The 22,890-nt window shown below is 50.3% G+C and overlaps 1 protein-coding gene across 1 annotated transcript; it reads right to left on the reverse strand.

The window, feature by feature from the left end:
• Positions 1-1,182: 1,182 nt before the first annotated feature.
• On the reverse strand, positions 1,183-21,891 carry PPT1 (palmitoyl-protein thioesterase 1). Its single transcript, XM_056847502.1, has 9 exons — positions 21,750-21,891; positions 15,153-15,262; positions 14,033-14,160; positions 13,271-13,341; positions 12,228-12,330; positions 12,012-12,102; positions 9,099-9,197; positions 2,857-2,928; positions 1,183-1,346 (listed from the first exon to the last, which is right to left on the reverse strand). The coding sequence occupies exons 1-9, from the start codon at positions 21,889-21,891 to the stop codon at positions 1,224-1,226; spliced, it is 939 nt and encodes a 312-aa protein (XP_056703480.1). The 3' UTR covers positions 1,183-1,223.
• Positions 21,892-22,890: the final 999 nt, after the last annotated feature.

Genomic DNA, 22,890 nt, shown 5'->3' on the forward strand with positions numbered 1-22,890 from the left:
GACTCTCTCGAGTTCGTAGCCTGGAGCCCATGGGGTGACGTCACATCCCGACGTTTACTAGGCAGACTTTTGTTTACGGGGTGGTTTGCCATTGCCTTCCCCAGTCATCTTCCCTTTACCCCCAGCAACCTGGGTACTCATTTTACTGACCTCGGAAGGATGGAAGGCTGAGTCAACCTTGAGCCGGCTACCTGAAACAGTCTTCTGTCAGGATCGAATTCAGGCCGTGAGCAGAGCTTTTGACTGTAGTACTGCGGCATACCACTGCGCCATGGGGCTCTTTACAAGTACATAATACCAGTAGTATATGCATTTTAACACATCTCTTGTGCGGATGTAGTGTTTTCTGCACAAAGCAGTTATGATTATAGGGACGACACCTTGGTTGAAACTTTTTTTATTGGAGTGTGCCAAATGCTCCTGATTACTGTGATGAATTCTCCAGTGCAGAAAAGCTCAACCTGCTTCAATTTCACAGTAACTTCCCATCACACCCACTGTCCTATTAGTGGATTGAAAGTAGAGCCATAGTCAGTTGTCTAGCCTTGGCTCGAATCAATGTTTGTAAACACTTTCCAGTCACTTGCTAAGGTGGTTTACGTGGCTGCATTTGGAGCTACGCTTTCAGTAAACGTCTGAGACCAAGACCTCATTGCTACCAAGAAACCCAAACAAGCAGAAACACCTATGCAGTGGTCTTTTAAGAAAAATCCAACTCCCTGAGAAATCTGCCAGAGACTTAACAATTACACTAAAGTAGTCTCAGTAAGTGCACAGACTTGCATGTGTTCAAACAGCATTCTGAGTTGAGTGCTCATGCCAGCTGCCTGCCTTGGAAAAGGCACTGAGAAAAACTATAGAGATTTTGTTTATCATCGGTGCAGTTAAATTGAAAGAACGTTTTGATCATATTTGGACTTGACCACCTCAACAGGAGTGAGAGTGTGGCCATTTCAACCATATGGACTCCCAAACAACACTGGGAAGTTGTTTGCAGGAAGGAGCTGACAAAGGGCACATGAGGAGAAAGCTAGCGGGGCAATGGCACTCAGGTTAAGTTCTGTTAATCCTGAAAACGAGACCAGAATCTAGTGGGTTAGTAAGGATATGCACACACTCCCCTCCAGGCAAGCAATTCTAGGCAGCAGGTGCCAAAACTAGGCCAAGATGCCCCCGAGGAGAGTTCTGGCAACTGGACGCGGTAGGAAAGTAAAGCCTCAGCTTCACTTCAGGAAGGGCAAAATGTTCTTGAAGAACCACTCTTTGGAGAAGTGGAGGTGGTCACCTTCTGCTCCCAGGTACACCAGTTTCCCTGCTTGGTCCATTTCTTTCAGACCCAAACGATCCTAAAAAAGAAAAGAAAGGAACACTCAAAAGTAAGGGTGGGGGGGATGTCAACCAGAAAAACTACATGCAGGATCCACCTGACCTTCATGTGAAATTAGTTTATTTAGAGTGCATCTTACAGATGTTTTGTCTCAACAAATGCTTGTTTTGTTGCTTTCTGCACCCTGCAAGGGAGTTGCCAAGGAACAAGCCAGACTGAAACCTAGATTACACTAGGATGTCTTTGTTGTGTGCATCATGCAAATACATAGTTACGACTTACTGTCATTCATTAACTTCAGATCCTGGTTCGACTGACCTGAACCAACCAAGTACAGTGGCCTGTATTCAGATGATAACACTAGCCAACGTTGGTTTAAATAAACCATGGTTTTACACAATGTCGAAAGTGCACCAGTGTCTTTCACTGGCTGCCTTTGCTAAACAGATTAAAATGCACTCCAAAGTTGGAATTGCTCTAGAAGACCATTCAAATCAAAAAGCGAAGGCTTCTTAGGAGTAAGCCCCACTGAACTTGGAGGGAGGCTTTCTTTGGAATAAGCACAATCATAGGGGGAGGGCGGCAACTTGACAATCAAAAACTGGCTTAACCATCTGACAACTGTGGTTACCACTCCAAACACTTGGGGAAATGTACTTTAGAGAAATGTGAAGTTTCTGAATGGTAAATGACACATTCACCTACAGTCAAGGGGAAACAGCGGTAGTTTTGCTGGGATGGGTTTCATTTATACAGAAAAGTCTGGGGAGCACAGCCATGCGGGGAGCTGCAATGACCCCACTTATCACCCCAAGTGTATTTGGGCCTGAGAAAACCACACTGCTTGAAGTGTTCATTACCTATGGAATTCTGCAAGTGGCACAGAGCAAAACTCATGCACCCTGACCCAAGAAAGACTGCTCCTGAGGAGAAAAGATCTGCCCCCTGCAAGAGGCAGCAAAAAACTTAAATGTGTGCACTCTTTGATAGCTTTCGTCTTTTATTGGGTTGTATCTCGCATATTCACTCCACTTGCAGAAGGGCATTCACCCGGGGAAAGGCTTCTTCTGTGGGAGGGAAGTCCCTCAACTAGGGGAGCAGATCCGGAGAATCCAGCCTGTTATTATTTCTCAAGCTAGAGAAAAACCAGGGCAATCTTGATTCCTTTTTTAAGAACGGTCTCAACTTCTAAGTTGAGAAGGTGGGGCATCCAGCGGCCAGAACTCCTTTCACAGTAACAGAAGATCTTTCCTTCTTCCTGTGGGTTTTCTTTGGGTTCAGCACACTTTCCCGATCTCCATCACCCTCCCATCAGGTGCCATGCTCCCTGACAGTATTTCATACTCTGCGAGCACTTTGCAAACCAATATGGATCCTGACCTTCAGGGACAATACAAAAGACTGCAATCAGAAAATCGGACCTTTGGACCGTTGCAAAAAGTACTGGGGACCTGTACTTCGATGCTTAGGGCTCATCTGCAAATTCCATATGGGGAAGAAAGACATTCCACACTGCTCAAAATACTAACCTCTGTGTACATTGAGGTCTCCTTCAAGGGAATAGTCTCCTTGGCTTGGCCACTCCGATAATAACCAAACCACTGCAAGAGGAAAAGAACCGGAAAAGCCATAAGCAAAACATTTCCAGATGGAAGGGCCAGTTCACACAAGCATGTAAGATGCCCAATGACACATTCTATCCATGAGAGCCAGAGTGGTGGTTTGGAGCGGTGGACTCTGATCTGGAGAAAGATTTGATTCCCCACTCCACCACATGAAGCCAGCTGGGTGGCCTTGGACTAGTCACAGCGCTCTTAGAGCCCTCTCAGCCCCACCTACCTCGCAGGGTGTCTGTTGTGAAGAGGGGAAGGGAAAGTGATTGTAAGCTGGTTTGATTCTTCCTTAAGTGGTAGAGAAAGTTGGCATATAAAAATCAACTCTTCTTCAGGTGGAAGTATTTCACATCACCTACTACCAGAGTTCCTTTAACTTAAGACTGACTAACTGCCAGGGAATGAACGTGGGACCTGCCTGCAAAGCAAGTGTTCTCCCTGAGGTGAAGGGCATCTTGCACATAGACGGGTGTTTCCGTTCCTGGTTCATAGATAGGCAGGAAGTACAGAAAGTTCAACCTCACTTCATGTCCCCTGACCGGAAACGCCCCTTCGTCTCCACTTTTCTTCCTGCCTCGATTAGGTAGGCAGCGTCTCTGGTTGCTCCAGCGCAACCAGCACCATTTTGTTACTTTTCCAGGCTTCCAGCCACTAGTTTTTCCCTTTTTTGCTTTTTGGGCATCCCGGGCTCTCCCAAGCCTCGAGGATGTCTTCACAGCCCGGCCCCAGCGCGGATGGGTTCCTCCGGCCGGAGGACCATGTGGCCAGTCTCCTACCGAAAACCAGGCAGGGGACCTCGGCTGCCCGAGCTCCCGCGGAGGCGGTAGAGCCGGGAAACAGCAAGGCGGCCGGCAGGGCTGCCGCGGAGGCGGCACAAACCCCCGACAACAGCGTCCGGCTCTCCGCGGCGGCGTCCAGCGACGGCATGGCGGCCAGAGGACGCCCCGCGGAAGCGGCAGGTCCAAGCAGACCGGCAAGCGGACGCACAAGGCAGCGGCGGCTGGGACCAGCTCCTCTGCCGACAAGACCGGGGCCAGCAGGCGCAAACAAAAGCGCACGGACAAGGAGGAGAAGGAGGAGAAGCCCCGCCAGCGCAGTCCGCCGGCGCCCAAGGCCCGCTCGGCACGTGCAGCCAACGAGGACTGGGGAAGGGGGCAGCGTTCCCCCGAACGGCGGCGGCCCGAGTCGGCTCCTCGCGAGGAAACATCTCAGGCCGCGCACCCAGCAGGAGCCCACGCCAGGACCCGCAAGACGCGGCTACCTGCACATGCCTTCAACAGCTGGGTGAGCTACAGGGGCCCTACTTGTCGGAGGGGGGGGCAGAGGGCGGAAGGCCTCATGGACCTTATGAGGCAGGTTCTCCAGGAGGAGTTCCCCTTCCTACAGGATTTCCAGCACCTCCTCTCCAAGGCGATCATGGCCCTGGACCTTACCGACAATGAGCCACCCGAAGAGAGCAAGGCCCACTCTCGCCCCAGGGGGCCCCAAGACCTCTTTCCCAGGTCCCAACCACCCTCCAAGTCTGTCCCATTCCCCGAGTTCTTCAAGGACATAGTCAAGCGAGAATGGGAAAAACCAACCTCACATAAACAGTTGCCAAGGAACGTGAGGACCTTATACAACCTGGCTCCCCACGCCATGGACATGCTCAAGCCCCCACTGGTGGATGCGCTGGTGGGGGCCCTTCACTCCTCGGGGCTCCTGTCCGAGGATGGCATGGGCTCACTGAAGGATCCACTAGACAGGCGAGTTGACCAGACCGCCAAGAAGGTGCACGAGACCCTCACCATGGCCATACAAACCTCTGCCATGGCATCCCTCATCGCCAGAGCAGCCATAGTCTGGGCTAGGAAGCTGGCTACCTTCATCCCCCCCGATAACAAGCAAGCAGCGGAGGGCATGAACAGGGTACAGAGGGCAATCACCTTCCTGGCGGATGCCACCTTGGACTCCCTGACCCTCAGCGCCAGAGCAGCGGCGGCCAACACCGTCACCAGACGGGCACTGTGGATACGCCCATGGGCCGCAGACTTTTCCTCCAAGGCCATGCTTCTGGCCTACCCCTGCCAGGGAGGCCGTCTGTTTGGGGACAGACTGGACCAGATCCTCGTTGAGATGAAGGATAAAAAAGAAAATGCTACCGCACAACTTCAGGAAGGACAACAGAGGTCGACCCTCCTCTTCCTACCCCTCCTTTCGGTCCTTTCATTCCCTACCACGCCCAAGATCCGAGGCCGGACGTCCAGCGTGGCCTAGCAACCAGGGCGCAGCAAGGGGGGGCAGCAGGCCCAGCAAAGATTTCCAGACCTACAGAGGCGACAGGCCGGGTCGCTTCAACAAACCAAAAAGACAGTGACTGCGGGCCCGCCCCAGTGGGGGGAAGGCTGAGCCTCTTCAGCCACCAGTGGGCTCAAGCCTACCCCGACCGCTGGGTGGAGCAGATAATCCACAGGGGTTATCTGATCGAATTCCATCTCCTTCCTCCCGAGACCGGTTCATTCAGTCACCGAAGTCGTCCAACCGCGACAAACACGCGAGGACCTGGATGGCCATCAATCACCTGCTACACATCGCGGCTATCAAAGCCGTACTGACGCCAGAGAGATCCTCCGGGGTCTATTCTATCTTCTTCACCGTTCCCAAAAGGAACGGCGACTGGCGAGCCATTCTGGATCTAAAACACGTGAACAGATTCATCCGAGCCAAACGCTTCCGGATGGAAACCCTCCGATCCATCGTGGAGGCACTCCGTCCAGACTACTTCATGTCCTCCATAGACCTGACGGAAGTGTACCTGCACATCCCCATATGCGACGACCACCGCCACTTCCTGTGCTTCAACTACATGGATCGCCATTTCCAATTCAAGGCGCTCCCCTTCAGCCTATCCTCCGCCCCCAGGGTGTTCACCAAGGTCTTGGTCACCCTGGTATGCCTGCTCCGGAAGGAGGGGATACACGTCTACCCCTATCTAGACAACCTGCTCATCGCCACTTCATCAAACCGTCCAGCACACCCAGAGTCGTTCAGACCCTAGAAAACCACGGCTTTTTCATCAACTTCAACAAAAGCCACACGTCCCCAACACCTGGGGGTAGTCATAGATACCACTTGCAGCACCCTCTTCCTCCCGAAGGACAAAGTCGACAAAATAGCCTCCCAGGCCCGGGGGGCGTTCACCTCGAAAACAACCGGACTGTCCTCGTTGGCCCGCCTGCAGGGTCACATGATAGCATGCATAGACTCTGTCACTTGGGCTCGCTTCCACACTCGCCCTCTCCAATGGTTCCTCAAGCCATACCAGCAGCACATCCTGAAGAAGAGGAACATTCGCCTATCCCTGCCCCCAGAGGTAAAGCGCAGTCTTCGTTGGTGGCTGGACCCCTCCAACCTGCAGAAGGGTCATCAGTACTGGCACCAGACGACCATACAGATCTTCACCGACGCCAGCCTAGAGGGGTGGGGTGCCATGGTGGACCACCAGATGGCACAGGGCGCCTGGACGGTGAAGGAGCGATCCCTTCACATCAATCAGCTCGAGCTCCGAGCCATCTACCTAGCCCTCCACTCCTTCCAACCGACAATAGCCTCGCACCACATCCTCGTCCGAATGAACAACGTGGCCACAAAGGCTCACCTAAACAAACAAGGTGGGTCCAGATCATCAGCCCTTCACCGGGAAGCCAGTCAGATACTAAGGTGGGAAGAGACACCTTCGGTCCATCAGGGCAGAACACATCAGGGGAGAGCTGAATACTCAAGCAGACTGGCTCAGCAGGAAAAAGATAGACGAGGAGGAGTGGTCACTGCAGCCCCGAGTATTCCGCACACTCTCCACTCGCTTCGATCGGCCGACAGTGGATCTCTTCGCGTCCCCGTCAAACAGTCAGCTACCTCGATTCTTCTCGCGATACTCACATCCTCAGGCAGAACAGACGGATGCCCTACTGGCCCCCTGGCCACAGGGCCTACTCTACGCCTTCCCTCCGCTTCCAGTCATCCCGAAAGTTCTGAGGAAGCTACGACAGGAGAGGGTGACGGTCTTGTTCATGGCCCCAGACTGGCCACGCAGGCCCTGGTACCCCACTCTCCAGGAACTGTCCATTCAGCCGCCATGGAGGATACCAGTATCCAAGGACCTGCTGCACCAGGGACCAACTTCGGCATCCGGATCCAGATTGGTTTTGCTTGACCGTCTGGGTATTGAGAGGCAAAGGCTCCTCGGCCTAGGCTACACCCCTGAAGTGGTCAACACTATGCTGGCAGCCAGGCGTCCCTTCACCCAGCACATTTACAACTCCGCATGGAAGGCGTTTGTACGCTGGTGTAGACAGAAGGGAGCTGACCCACTGGAACCTCCCACGGCCACACTACTGGCCTTCCTGCAGGAGGGGGCACAACAGGGATTGCGGCCGTCCACCATGCGTAAGCAACTAGCGGCCATCTCCACCGTAGTCCCCCACCTCGGAGGCTACGCCACCTCCAGGCACCCGCACGTCGTCACCTTCCTGAGAGGCCTTTCACTGCTCTCGCCTCCAGTCATCCACAGATTTCCAACCTGGCATCTGCACGTGGTCCTCACCGCACTCACCAAACCGCCCTTCGAGGCTCTTGCCGAAGCGCCCTTGCAGGCCCTTCTCAGGAAAACTCTCTTCCTCACGGCCCTAACATCAGCCCGCCGGGTCTCTGAGCTCGCCACCCCTGTCCTCCCGCCCGGGTCTCTGCGTGTTCCACAAGGACAAGGTGGTCACCTTCATCCCAAAAGTCAATACGGTCTTCCACAGACAGCAAGAGATTCACCTTCCCTCCTTCGCACCACACCCTCGACAACCACGGGAACAGGAATGGCACACCCTCGACCTGCAGCGGGTCCTGCACATATACATCTCTCGCACCGCACCATTCCGGCAGTCCGATGCTCTGTTCATCTCAGTAGCCGCTCCCAACAAGGGGAGACAGCTCTCCAAGCCTGCCCTCAGCAGGATGCTACGCAAGTGCATCGAAGAAGCATACAGACTCAGCGACAGGCCTGTCCCACCTGGCATCACTGTGCACTCAATCCGCAGCACAGCCACCTTGGCGGCCTTCGACAACAGGGCGTCAGTCGAGGAGATCTGCAAGGCAGCCACCTGGTCTTCAGTATCTACCTTCGTGTGTCACTACCGCCTGAACCAGTTTTCCTCGGCAGACGCCACCTTTGGACGTCGGGTGCTCCAGCACATCCTTTCAATAGACGACACCCACCCTTTGACGGAGTAGCTCTTGGACATCCCATCTATCTGCAAGATGCCCTTCACCTCAGGGAAAACGGGACCTTGATTACTTACCGAGAAGGTTCCTTCTCCTCTGAGGTACGAAGGGCATCTTGGCCCCACCCTGGGGCAGAGATTGGAGCACCTTACGCTTGTTCTTTATTGGTCATAGTTGGGGAGAGAGCCGGCCTCCTCCCACGCACACTACTATGACACCACCTGTTCGACAATTTGCACGTAGAATACATGAACAACAACAAAAAAAAGCCTTTATGTTTGATAGCGGACCCAAGTTCAGTGTAACTCAGGTTACCCCAGTGTAATCCTCATTAAAGTTACCACAGCCAAGTGACAGAGTTTAGTCCGTGTTGTTCCTTTTATTTACCTTACAGATTACTGTCCAGCTCTGGAAGTCTCAAGTGGAGACGAAGGGGTGTTTCCGGTCAGGGGACAGGAAGTGAGGTTGAACTTTCTGTACTTCCTGCCTATCTATGAACCAGGAACGGAAACACCCGTCTATCTGCAAGATGCCCTTCATACCTCAGAGGAGAAGGAACCTTCTCGGTAAGTAATCAAGGTCCCGTTCTGTCAGTCCTCCATACTGTACATCTGATAAGCACATCCATGAAGCACTCCGAACACTCAAAAGCACCATGTCTCCGTTAGCTATTATTTCCATGCACACTGATTTAAAGTGGATGTGGGCAAGGCAAAAGAACTTGCCCGTGCAACGATGCATACGCCCAGTGACACCTTTAAGCCGAGCTGCCTCCTGTGGAGTGCCACATGGGTGATTTGCGTGGGGAGCAGCCCAGGAGGGACAAGACACCAGGCAGGTGCAAAGTCAGCCGGGCTGGATCTTTTGCCTTGCCAGCATCACACCAAGACCAGACCTCAGCTGCTCACCTCAGAGGCAGGAGGATCCACCATGGTATCATTGAGGAACTTCACCATCACAAATTTTTTCAGAGACATCAGGTTTTTCTTGTAAGTTTGATTGATGCCCTAGAAAGGGGGTGGGGGAAGAGAAGGAGAAAGTGAGGGCGGTCTAGCAGAATTCAAGCTTTCTTGCTCCAGATGGGAGTCCTGTCTCCTGACAACTTGTGTGTGTTTGTGGTTAAGAGCGGTGGTTTGGAGCGGTGGACTCTGATCTGGAGAACTAGGTTTGATTTCCCACTCCTCCACATGAAGCCAGCTGGGTGACCTTGGGCAAGTCACTCTCTCTCAGCCCCACCTACCTCACAGGGTGTCTGTTGTGGGGAGGGGAAGGGAAGGTGATTGTAAGCCAGTTTGAGTCTCCCTTAAGAGAGTGGTAGAGGAAGTCAGCATATTAAAATAAACTCTTCTTCTTCTTCTATATATATACACACACACAGAGACACACATATTTTCCTTCTGCTAGCATGAGCTGTTCTTTCAGGACCTTTCCGATTCCATGACTCCCCTGCATCTCTCAGTGGAATTTTGGAATCCCTTTTAACATAAGAACAGAAGAAAGGCCATGCTGGATCAGACCAAGGTCCCCCAAGTCCAGCAGTCTGTTCACACAGTAGCCCAACCAGGTGCCTCTAGGAAACCCACAAACAAGACGACTGCAGCAGCACCGTCCAGCCTGTGTTCCACAGCACCTAATATAATAGGCATGCTTCTCTGATCCTGGAGAGAATAGGTATGCATCATGGCTAGTATCCATTTTGACTAATAGCCATGGATAGCCCTCTCCTCCATGAACATGTCCACTCCCCTCTTAAAGCCTTTGAAGTTGGCAGCCATCACCACATCCTGGGGCAGGGAGTTCCAGACAAGCAGCCCCCCCCCCCATCAGGTACTGGTTATGCCTGGACTACTCAGGAGACAAAACTACAGCCTGGTTCTCCAGGGGCTTCTTCTGAAAGAAGCACCTTCCCTCGTGTAAGCCCCACCCAACCTCTGAAGGGGCACGACTTGCATGAACACATGAAGATGCCTTATACTGAATCAGACCTTTGGTCTACTTTGTTGTCTACCTAGACTGGCAGCAGCTCTCCAGGGCATCAGGTGGAGATCTTTCCCATCAGTTACTGCCTAAATCCTTCAACTGGAGATGCTGGGGATTGAACATAGGATCTCCTGCATGTCAAACAGATGCTCTATCACTGAGACACATTCCCTCCCTCTGGCACACCAACCACGTCTGTGAGAACCAGGCCTACATCAGACACCTGGAGGCCGTAACCACAATTTCACAGAGAGATGGCAAATTAGATAGCTGGCATACCCAGGCAAATTCAGCATCTTGCCTTGATTGCATAATTTAGTCTATTTGCTCTTGTGCATAATCTGTTCTGACAGCTAACTGCTCCCTCTAGGCATGAGAAAGCTGATTCTGCCATCCTTCTATTTATTAAAAACAATTTAAAAATCCTAGCCATCCTTTCCCACTACCCAATGGATCTCAAGGCTGTCCACATGCTTGCAAACACATCTTCACAGACAAAAGAACCACAAACTTTTTAAAAAATCAAAACTGCGATTTTTTAAGGCAGCAGAACCCTAGAGCCAATACCACAGTCCCTACAATACGAATGTTCTTACGCACAATCTTGGTTTTAAGCACATTTGACCAGACTAGCAATTGCCTAAGCGTGCAAACTTAGGCGTTTAACTCTGCTTGTCCTTGCAAAATCATTCCCACAGACAGAGGCTGAAAGAGGTGGGTCTCATAACTTCAGAAAGAAAAATATATCCTTGGAAGAATTCCAGTGGAACAGACTGCATTTGGCAGGCAGCTTTTTCTGAAAGGGCTGGAAACATCCACAGTATATTAGCTATTAGGTATTAACAATGGGACCTCCACGTTCAGAGGTAGTATACTTCTGGGGGGCAGATGTTGGGGAGGACAGATTATGGCTGTGAGCTTTCCAGAGGCAACGATCACTCAACAAAAAAAGGAGGAAGAAACCCAACCTTAAAAAACCAAAAGCTGGGAACCCAAGGTTGAGTGAAGAAGGTAAAATGATATAATAGAAAAAAATTATTTTAAAGCTCTTAAATCAGGTTGAAGACATTTAAAATGATAAAACAAGGCACATTGGCAACTTATAAGGCTGACTGATTTAAACCACACTGACCATACGTATTTCCGCCTTCAGGCCTTCATCAGTGGTCAATTAAAAACACATGTTTGGCACACTCAAGTAACATACAAATGTATGACCATATATAGATAACTTTATACAAGCCCAGGCATGTGCATAAGATGTATAATAAATTTCAAATTAGAAATCCCTCTAGGTAGAATATCTGTAAGTTGTTCTACACTGGGCTGTATTGGTCTCTCATACAAAGTGTGCATGCAAGTATCAACCTGGATACCAGGTTGATACTTGCATGCACACTTTGTAGAACAACTTACAGGTATTCTACCTTGGAGGATTTCTAATTTGAAATTTATTATACATCCTTTATACATGCCTGGGCTTGTATAAAGTTATCTATCTATATATGGTCAAACATTTGTATATTACTTGTGTGTTCATTATGTGTTTTTATTTGACCACTGATGAAGGCCTAAATGTGTATGGTCAGTGTGGTTTAAGTCTATCCTTATGAGTTGCCAATGTGCCTTGTTTTATCATTTTAAACGTTTTTAACCTGATTTAAGCCCCTTCAAATAAACATATTTTTCTATTATATCATTTTATCTTCTCTACCCAACCTTGGGTACCCAGCTTTCCAGAGGCACCCAGCTGCCCACTCTTGGAGACAGGAGGCTGGGCTGTATGGGCCTGTTGTCGAATCCAGCCAGGCCTTTCTTCTGATCTTAGGAGTCAGACTTACTCGTTCCTGGTTGATATCGGCCAAGAAAAGACTGTTCTTCCGGTATTCTTCTTCATTCAGCGGATCATGCCAGTACTGAGCCTGAACCAGTCTGTGGTTTTAAAACAAAAACCCTTCCTGTTCACCATGCAAGCAAAAAAAACCCCCCAGCAACAACCCACCCGTTTTTGGTCCCACTCACACTCAGGTGAAGAGTCTCCCCTGGATGAAACTCACCGCTCCTGAACAGCTTGGGTGTAAGCACCAAGATCCAGCATCTTCCGGATCCAGTCACAGAGGCGTGAACTTTCCCCGGGACAGCGCGGGAAACCGTACACTCCTGTGGCAGTAAGAGATCCATTCACAAGCAATCTCGACAGCCACAAGCCAGAAAATAAGAGCACCTGGCAGTGCCAACTGCTCCCCAAATCACTGGGAAAGAGGTCTCCACAGAGACCTACATAGAAGGGCAGAGGAGCAAAGGCCCAAACTCCAGAATCAGCGGGATTCCTGCTTCTTAAAACTTCTCTGCTTGGTCACCCAAAAAAAAGGTAAAGGTAGTCCCCTGTGCAAGCACCGGGTCATTACTGACCCATGGGGTGATGTCACATCCTGATGTTTACTAGGCGGACTATGTTTACGGGGTGGTTTGGCAGTGCCCTCCCCAGTAGTCTACACTTTACCCCCAAGCAAGCTGGGTACTCATTTTACCGACTTCGGAAGGATGGAAGGCTGAGTCAGCCTTGAGCTGACTACCTGAAGCCGACTTCCATTGAGATCGAACTCAGATCGTGAGCAGAGCTTTTGACTGCAGTACTGCAGCTGACCACTCTGTGCCACGGGGCTCCTACTGGTCACCCAAAGGCAATTCTTATTTGCCACAGACAATGAGGCAAATGACAATCTGCAAACCTACTCTGTGCCAGTTAGGGTGTCAGTCACTGTCCTTCCACCTGTACCACTCCCTCACCCCTTGAATATTTCCTCCAACGGAATAAGGAAAGCAGAATCTCCATCTGGTTGGTTTGTGACAAGCAAGTCTGAAGCTGCTCGTTCTTCTAAGCACTTAAACCAAAGACATCTTAAAGAATCTGCATGCATGGCTACACTGGGAGGAAAGGGCTACTCGCATCTATGAGAGTGAGGTTTGTTTTGTAAGCCTTGAAGGAGAAAGGAGTGTGCACGGCCAACTTAAAGCCTCCTCGTTCCACCTAACTGGACAGTCACCTAAATCCACGCGAACAGCCTAGAAAACGGATGACGATTCCGTCTGGGCTTACCTTGATGCTGACCCCCAACAGATATCAAATTGAGCATAGAGGGACATGGACACCGCTGCACCACTGCCCTCCTGGAAAAGTGGAGGGGAAAAGAGATTTAGCCACCATTCTCCAAACCGAACGCTACAGGGCCTGAAATCTGCTGGGTGTATTGGTGGTATTGAACACATTAACACCTGAAGCTGCCTTATACTGAATCAGAGCCTTAGTCTACGAAGTCAGTATTGTCTACTCAGACCGGCAGCGGCTCTCCAGGGTCTCAGGCTGAGTGAAGTCTTTCCCATCACCTACTTGCCTAGTCCCTTTAACTGGAGATGCCCGAGATTGAACCTGGGACCTTCTGCATGCCAAGCAGATGCTCTGCCAATGAGCCACAGCCCATCCTCAAACACATGAAGCTGCCTTATACTGAATCAGACCCTTGGTACATTAAGGTCAGTATTGTCTACTCAGACCAGCAGCGGCTCTCCAGGGCCTCAGGCAGAGGTCTTTCACATCACCTACATGCCTAGTCCCTTTAACCGTAAATGCCGGGGATTGAACCTGGGACCTTCTGCAGGCCCAGCAAATGCTCTATCACTGAGCCATGGCCCCTCCATAATGGAATGGTATTGAATTCAGCTCCATTTAAAACAAATAAGCAGGGGGCCAAATTGAGCTTCAGACCAGTTCTCTGGCCTGGGAAGGAGGCTAGCTCACCACTCTCTTCCAGGCCACCTTCTGCTCCAGCACCTTCCGTCCCTCCCAGCCCGACACACTTACAGGAACTGCCCTCCCTGTGAGAAGCCCATGGCGTTGTAGCCGCCTTGCAACTTCGGGTCCTTTGCGAGGATGCTGCACACGAACTTCACTTGGTCATTCACGTTCATGAGGAAACCGTTCTCCACATCCTGGAGGGGAAACAGAGAGCTGAAGGATGTGGGGAAAGTTGCCGACGACGTGCCAAACTGTTTCCACATCTTTGCATTCCACCTGGTTTCAGTCACAAGTTGGGCGGGAGTGGGCCTCCTTAGGGACATTTCAGACCCCTTCCCTGAACATTCATCTCTCTCTTTCTAAAAAATTAAATCTCTAGAGCTTTAACTTGTGGAGATGCAAGGAAGGAAATACACAGGCGATACATCTTCCTGATCCAAAGGAAATTGCCCTGCTGTCTCCCAATGTGTAAAGGGCCCCATTTTTGCATGCTACATGCACGCCACCTTACATAAGGCTTTCTGCATGTCTGCTGGCACAACAGATGGGTTGTACTAGGAGTCTGGAGACCAAGTCCTATGAGGAAAGGTTGAAGGAGCTGGATATGTTTAGCCTGGAGAGGAGACGACTGAGAGGTGATATGATAACCATCTTCAAGTACTTGAAGGGCTGTCAAGTTGTTTTCTGTCAAGGATGGTGCCAAGTTGTTTTCTGTTGCCCCAGAAGGTAGGACCAGAACCAACGAGTTGAAATTCAATCAAAAGAGTTTCCGTCTAAACATTAGGAAGAACTTTCTAACAGTTAGAGCGGTTCCTCAGTGGAACAGGCTTCCTCGGGAGGTGATGAGCTCTCCTTCCCTGGAGGTTTTTAAGCAGAGGCTAGATGGCCATCTGTCAGCAATGCTGATTCTATGACCTTAGGCAGATCATGAGAGGGAAGATATTTTGGCTATCTTCTGGGCATGGAGTAGGGGTCACTGGGGTGTGTGGGGGGGGAGGTAGTTGTGAATTTCCTGCATTGTGCAGGAGGTAGGACTAGATGACCCTGGTGGTCCCTTCCAACTCTATGATTCTAGGTGAAGAAAGAGAAGAGAATTTTAGAAAGGGTTATCATTTAAGACAAACCACGTGAAGGACTGCACACTCTTCTGCCTGTGGACAGAGCTAGCATCAGCAGCCGACCCTACCTCAATTAAGTTATCGCCGATCCGAAGAGACAGAACGTAAATGCCTGGGATTTTTTCCTCCACGATTTTTTTAATGTAACCCATACTCTCGGGATTGCAGCAACTATCTCCTAAGATTTAAACAAAAAACAGGGTGGGGTGGGATAGAAAGGGGATTAAGAATCAGAAATCAGCACCGTGACTAAACTATGGCTCTGCCATTATTTTTTTGACTAGACAAGAATGTGACTATATTACGGAAAGCAGGAAAGCCAACACAACGTAGCAGTTCAAACATTTGACTAGCATCTTAGAGACCCTGCTTCAGACTCCCACTCCGCCATGAAGCACCATGGGTGACATCTGGCCAGTAGCTCTCTCTCTCTCAACGTAACCTAGCTCGCAGGGCTGTTGTAAGAACCAAAGGGGTACCCTGGACTCCTTGGACGAAGGCTGGAATAAAACTGCAACTAATAATACACGGAGACCCAAAAATCACACCTGCCTGGGGTAGCCAGCAGCAAAACCACTCCCCCTTGGTCAGTTAGCTTGCTTTGGTAACTTGGGCGGCACTGGTTGACTACAATGAAATTAAATAAGAATTTTGCATGAAGCTTTTTTAGGATATTGAAAGTGCAAGTTGTAAAATCATAAGGAGAAAGAACACGCGTGCCCACATAACTTCCCCTGTATGTGTGGGGTTTTTTTGCTTAACTGCCTACAAGGAAAAACTACCTAATTACAGACACTCCGCAAAAAGATCAGACTGTGTGGTAAAACATACATTGGGCTACACATCAGTGTCTAAAAAAAAAAGAGTGTCTCCCCCACCCAAAACCCCCCCTCCCTTAACAAACCTCAGAGTTTTTATGAGTACCTAGACCATTGGTTCCCAACCGGGGGTCCGCGGACCCCCAGGGATCCGCGAGAACTAAATTAAGGTCCGCGAAACAAAGTTATAAACCCATAATAAATTAATATTTTCAATTAAAAGTTCTCTATTATAAAAAATATATATTCAAATATTATTCTAAGTTTAATGTTTAACTAACAGTTATGATTAAAGTTTATTTTCTAATTCTCGGAATTTTTATTTTGAACCTTGGGGTCTCTGCACCGAACAAAAAAGTCCTAGTGGGTCCCTGGTCAAAAAAAGGTTGGGAACCACTGACCTAGACTAACTGGCTAGATATTGACAGAATATGAGCTGAACTGTAATGTCAAAATCAAAGCCGAAGGGTGGGGGGGGGAGAAGGTTATAGCGTTCCTTCCCGCAGATAATCCCTCCATAAAGGGCATTCAGGAAGTTTTGCATATACCAAAGTAGGTTTTTGCAGGCCCGGAAAGTCAGCTAATCTTTGCCTCGTGGCAAACTTGTGACCTGCATTTGGGCGGTCTAGACGTGCACATACAAAAATATTTTTTTCCACCAAGAATTGAGAGTCTTGCAAACAAGAATTCTTATCCACCATCCCCCAACCCCTGGCTAAACCTTCCCTGAAGACAGGGGCCACAAGGAGTGTGGTCCAAGAGGCGAGACCGGAACAAGCCGGACAGGCAGGGTGTTGAGGGAGAGGAGGAGGAGGAGAAGAGTTGGTTTTGATGTGTGTGGTGTAGTGGTTAAGAGCGATGGTTTGGAGCGGTGGAGTCTGATCTGGAGAACTGGGTTTGATTCCCCGCTCCTCCACATGAGCGGCGGAGGCTAATCTGGGAAACTGGATTTGTCTCCCCGCTCCCAACACACAAAGCAAGCTGGGTGACCTTGAGCAAGTCACATTCTCTAAGCCTCACCTTCCTCACAGGGTGTGTGTTGTGGGGAGGGGAAGGTGATTGTAAACCAGTTTGAGTCTCCCTTAAATGGTAGAGAAAGTCAGCGTATAAAAACCAACTCTTCTTCTTTCTCTACCACTTAAGGGAGAATCAAACCGGCTTACAAACTCCTTCCCTTCCCCTCCCCACAACAGACACTGTGAGGTAGGTGGAGCTGAGAGAGCTCTAAGAGAGCTGTGACTTGCCCAAGGTCACCCAGCTGGCTTCATGTGGAGGAGTGGGGAAACCAGCCACCTTCACCAGATTAGAGTCCACCACTCATAATGGTCACATTATGAGAAGGCAAGAGTCACCTGAAAAGACAGTCATGCTAGGAAAAGTGGAGGGCAGCAGGAAAAGAGGAAGACCCAACAAGAGATGGACTCAATCAAAGAAGGCACCGCCCTCAATTTGCAAGACCTGAGCAAGGCTGTCAAAGACAGGACATTTTGAAAGACATCGATTCATAGGGTCGCCATGAGTCGGAAGTGACTTGACGGCACTTAACACACACACATACACACACTCCAAACCACAGCTCTTCACCACCACACCATGCTGGGTGTAGCGGATGGGGGCTACGCACAGAAACTTCCCCCAGAAAGATTTCTTAACAGCCAAGCTGCTCTGTTATCAGGTTGGGTGCTCACTCAGCCAACACCCCCAGGAGTTCCACAAATGACACCTTAAGTTCTGCCAAGGCAGGGAGGGATAAAAATGCAACATAAATGTGAAACGGGCAGAGAAGCCATTGTGAGAACTTTTCATTTCAGGCGAGGGATAAAAGTGTTTAAAGTGCATTCGCCTGCACTATGTTCCTCTTCTGTTTTTTAAGGAGTGGGGAAGAGAGACCTCACCCAGAGAGTGAATGTTTGACTTGGGCACTGGGAAGGAGGAGGAGGAGGAGGAGGAGAAGGAAAAGAGTTGGTTTTTATATGCCAGCTTTCTCTACCACTTAAGGAAGAATCAAACCGGCCTACAATCGCCTTCCCTTCCCCTCCCCACAACAGACACCCTGTGAGGTAGGTGGGGCTGAAAGCGCTCGAAGAGAGCTGCGACTAGCCCAAGGTCACCCAGCTGGCTTTGTGTGGAGGAGTGGGGGAACCAACCCGGTTCACCAGATTAGCGTCCTCATGTGGAGGAGTGGGGGAATCGAACCCGGTTCTCCAGATCAGAGTCCGCCGCTCCAAACCACCGCTCTCAACCACTACACCACGCTGGGAAGCAGCAGCAGGTGGGCTTCACCCCACTGCTGGTGCTTTGTGAACGGTAGAGAAACGGGTCAGGCAGGACGGCTGGTTTCCCTATACTGGCCACGTACCAGTTCCAAAGCTCTCCATTTACATAAATCTAACCACAATAGGACTCCAGTGATGAAAGTGGCGCTAGAACCTGGTAGACTCGTTTTGCACACAAATGCGTTGCTTTAATTTGCAGTTAGGTTATGGGCCGAAAGTCCATGACTGCAACTGGTTTAATCCTTCCCGCCCACCACCGGAAAAGCCTCGTGGAATGCCAGTCTGCGGCTTGGTGTTGCCTCTGAACCAGACTTCGCAGTCCTTTGTTGATTGAATCCTCACACAAGCCACCGTTTGACATAAGAGGCCCCAAGTCTGTCTTTGCCCCACATTCAGATGCCACCGCTCCCTAGGGTTGCCAACCTCCAGGTAGCGGCCGGAGATCGCCTGCTATTACAACTGATCTCTAGCCGACAGAGATCAATCAATCAAGTCGTATTTCGATACAATCTCAGCTCTGAATAAAAATCAGTTTAAAAATCATCAACTTTTATTATTTTATTTTATTATCTTAAACTTTAAGATAATAAAATAAAATAATAAAAGTTGATAATTCTGGGAAGGATGATTTGAAGAAGAGGAATGATCTTCTATGAGGAAAGGTTTTCAGTTAGCACAAAGGTCTGCAAACTGCGGCTCCTGAGCCGCATGGGGCTCTTTGGCCCGTTGAGTGTGGCTCTCCGAACTTGGTTCGGAGCCCTTCTCTCATGCCTGCTCGCGCTGGCAGCCGGGCTGCGGAGCCGCGCGCCAGAAAGAGAGAGAGAGAGAGTGCGCGCAGGTGAGCGGGCGCGCTGTCTCTCCCCCCGGCGTGGAGAATGGCCAGGTCCCCCTTGCCCTCAATGGTTGGGAGGGCAAGGGGGACCTCCCCTTTAGCCTCCCCTTTAGCCGCGCGATTGCTGGGCGGCTCGGCGGTTCCTGCCCCCCGCCCGCCTATCAGCTGTTGGGCTGGGCAGGCTTCCTTTGGTAGACCTGGCCTCCGGCTGAGTCCCATTGGGAAGCCATGTCTACCCACTGGCTTTCTTGGCGGTAGACCTGGACTCCGAGGAGGGGGAAAAGTCCCCCTTCAGAGGCCAGGTCTACCAATTGGCTTCTATGGGCCTCCGGAGGCCAGGTCTACTGCCAAGAAAGCCAATGGGTAGACCTGGCCTCCCAATGGGACTCAGCCGGAGGCCAGGTCTACCAATAGGCTTTTATGGCGGTAGACCAGGCCTCCAGACGAGGACTCCGGACGGGGAGGGGGAAATGGCAGGGACTTACAATTTAATTTTTATCAGTAAATAAGATCACTATTAAGTATGATATCAAGTTTTATTCAGTGTACCTATAGTTTAATTAAGACTTAAAACTTTAATTAAAGTTTATTAAGTTAATAAACAGTGTACCTACCTATATAGTTTAAGAAATTTGGCTCTCAACAGAAATCTCAATCGTTGTACTGTTGATATTTGGCTCTTTTGACTAATGAGTTTGCCGACCCCTGAGTTAGCAGTTTATGAATCCCACTAGACCGGAGGCAAAATTTGGCTACTTGAATGGTTATCTCCCGAGAGGAGTCTGCTAAGAGAGCCGATCGAGATCAGCTCCCCTGGAGAAAATGGCCACTTTGGAAAGTCCCTCTCCTCCCCAAACCCTGCCCTCCTCAGGCCCCAAAAACCTCCCGCTGGTGGTAAAGAGGGACCTGGCAACCCTACAGCTCCCCCAAGATAAGGAGGGGCAAGAGCTCGCAGAGTTCTCTTACTGAATCCGCAAAACAAATCTTGTGATGCAGCCAGGGCAGATGAGCTCACTGGATCATTCCAGATAAGAACCCAGCTCTACATTCAACATTTGAGCAACTAGAATCTGCTTCGGCCAGCACTGTGTAGCACCCCAGGGGGGGGTTTCACCAAAAGACTTTCGGTCAGTTCCCCTCTAGTTAAAAACTTGACAACAGATTAAGAACCTGCCAGTAAACCTGTCCTTCCTGTGCCATCACAAAGCTGCAGTTATGAGCAAGGAGTTTATGATATAAATCTCACTACACAGGCTCAACCACACCACAGGGGCCATCCTAAGCATGCACAATGCACCGGTGAGCCCTGGCGTATGCAAAGAAACATCCAGCACAAATTAAACTCCCACTGAGATCATCCAGAGATAGAGGACTTCCACCATTTTCAGTGGTTCAGCAAGCAACTATGAACCTTCTCTGAATGCCAGCGTGGTGTCGTGGTTAAGAGCGGTGGTTTGGAGAAGGTGATTGTAAGCCACTTGGAGACTCCTAACAGGAGGGAAAAGCGGGGTATAAAAACCAACTCCTCTTCTTGGAGCGGTGGACTCTCCTCTGGAGAACCGGGTTTGATTCCCCACTCCTCCACATGAGGACGCTAATCTGGAGCAATGGGCTAAAGCACTTGGTGGCTGCAGGATTTCTCTCTGTCTCCCAGGGTCTCATGTGAGGTAGCGGATCAGTTGCCCAGTAAGAGTGCACCTCCACCTGTGCTCTTTCCATGTATTTGTAAATAAAGCAAAATACTAGAGACAACAGAAGACTCCGGTGCTGTCTCTTTCCAAGGGGACCAGCTCAGGTGAGTGCTAGCCTCTAGAACTTCTCACCACTCAAGAAAAGCAGCAGAGGGACATGGCTCAGTAGCAGAGTATTCACTTTGCATGGAGAAGGTCCCAGTCAATCCCTGGCCTCTCCCATTTAAAGGGGATGCCGTCGGCTAGCCCAATCTCATCAGATCCCAGAAGCTAAGCAGGGTTGGCCCTTATTAGTACTTGGATGGGAGACCTCTAAAGAGGTCCACGGTTGCTACGCAGAGGCAGGCAATGGCAATACACCTCTGTCCGCGTCTTGCCTTGAAAACCCCACGGGGTTGCCAAAATTCGGTTGCAGCTTGACGGCACTTTCCACAAACAGGAGGCGATGCGAAAGACTCTACCTGAGACCCTGGAGAGCCGCTGGACTGACCAGGTAGAAGGCAGGGTCATGTGCTCAGTAATTAGGTTTGCCATCTTCCAGGTACTGGATGATATATATACACAAAGTGCAAAAAGTGTGTATATGTATCATCCTGTACTGTTTTCCTAACCTCGTATTAGTACAGAGGTGCCTTTTTTCTCCCTCCATCTTCCAGGTACTAGCTGGAGATCTCCTGCTATTACAACTGATCTCCAGCCGATAAGAGATCAGTTCCCCTGGAGAAAAATGGCCGCTTTGGCAATTGGACTCTATGGCATTGAAGTCCCTCCCCAAACCCCGTCCTCCTCAGGCTCCGCCCCAAAAACTCCCGCCGGTGGCGAAGAGGGACCTGGCAACCCTATCAGTAATGCGTGCATTATATATGTGCACAGCAAGGCGCTTTGCGCAAGTCAGCATTTCTCAACCCCCCGAAATATGGAAATAATTACGGGTGCATGCCTACCTTACAGGGTTGCTGTAAATTTAGTGCCAAGCATTCCCATCCTCACCCGATGCATCCCACCCTCCTGCAAGACCCCAGCCGGATCCGGACCCGCTCCCACTCACCCATGCCATGCCACATCACTAGGGGCACCGGCCCCTCCGCGCTGCCTAGACTCAGCCTGCAAGATCCGCTCAGCAGCAGTAGCAGCCCAAGGGAAGCCGCCGGGAACTTGATCGTTGACATCTTGAATATGTCATATGACATGCAGCCTGGATCTGGCGAGGAGAGAGAATCAGGTGACAAAGGGGCGAGAAGCTGCAGGGCTGTAGAGAAGCCGTGTGTCGTCAGAACTACATTTCCCAGAGTACTTCACGGCAAAGGAAGGCTAGAAAGCCTGAGCCTTTGCCCTTAAGAACTCTGGGAAATGTAGTACTGGCGAGAAGTTTCGTCTTTACAGCCCTGCAAGTTTCGCCTCCGCCCCGAATCTCCGAGGGACCTTGGAAAGGAGAGCTATTCGGCGGGGGGGGGAGTCACAAACAACTGCACTTTGGGCGTGCTCGAAAAATGATGCATGCAAAGCTAACTTGCTTTTCTCCGAATGAATGGAGGGAAAGCGAGATTTATGGTTTTCTGCTTGGTTTTTTTTTTTTTAAAGGTGCACGAAACTTTAGAAACAATTGTACTAGTTTTGCTATGGACCCTTGGACAGAGGAGGGGGCCGTGGCGGCTTCTCTTTTCCAGCTTGCGCGTTAACGACCCAAACCGAGTAAGCAACGTTGAATTCCGATGGAGCCACGTTCACAAAATCCTCCCAGGAACAACGTATCTCCTGTTTCCAGTGTAAGGCAGAGCACGTTGGAATAAAAAAAATCTCGATTTTAAATATATGCTGATGAACTTGCTGAGACCGAAAGAGATCTTGGGGTCATAGTGGATTGGTGGTGGAAAGTGCGGTCAAGTCACGGCTGATCTATGGCGACCCCGTAGGGTTTTTCAAGCCAAGAGACCCTCAGAGGTTGTTTGCCATTGCCTGCCTCTGCGTGGGCTGAGAGAGTTGGGAGAGAACTGTGACTGGCCCAAGTTCACCCAGCAGGCTTCCTAGAATCATAGAGTTGGAAGGGGTCACCAGGGTCATCTAGTCCAACCCCCTGCACAACACAGGACATTCACACCTGCCTCCTCCCCCCCCCACACACACACCCAGTGACCCTACTGCAGCAGATGACCATGTGGAGGAGTGGGGAATCGAACCTGGTTCTCCAG

The sequence above is a fragment of the Euleptes europaea genome, chromosome 3, assembly GCF_029931775.1.
Source record: "Euleptes europaea isolate rEulEur1 chromosome 3, rEulEur1.hap1, whole genome shotgun sequence".
Taxonomy (NCBI): domain Eukaryota; kingdom Metazoa; phylum Chordata; class Lepidosauria; order Squamata; family Sphaerodactylidae; genus Euleptes; species Euleptes europaea.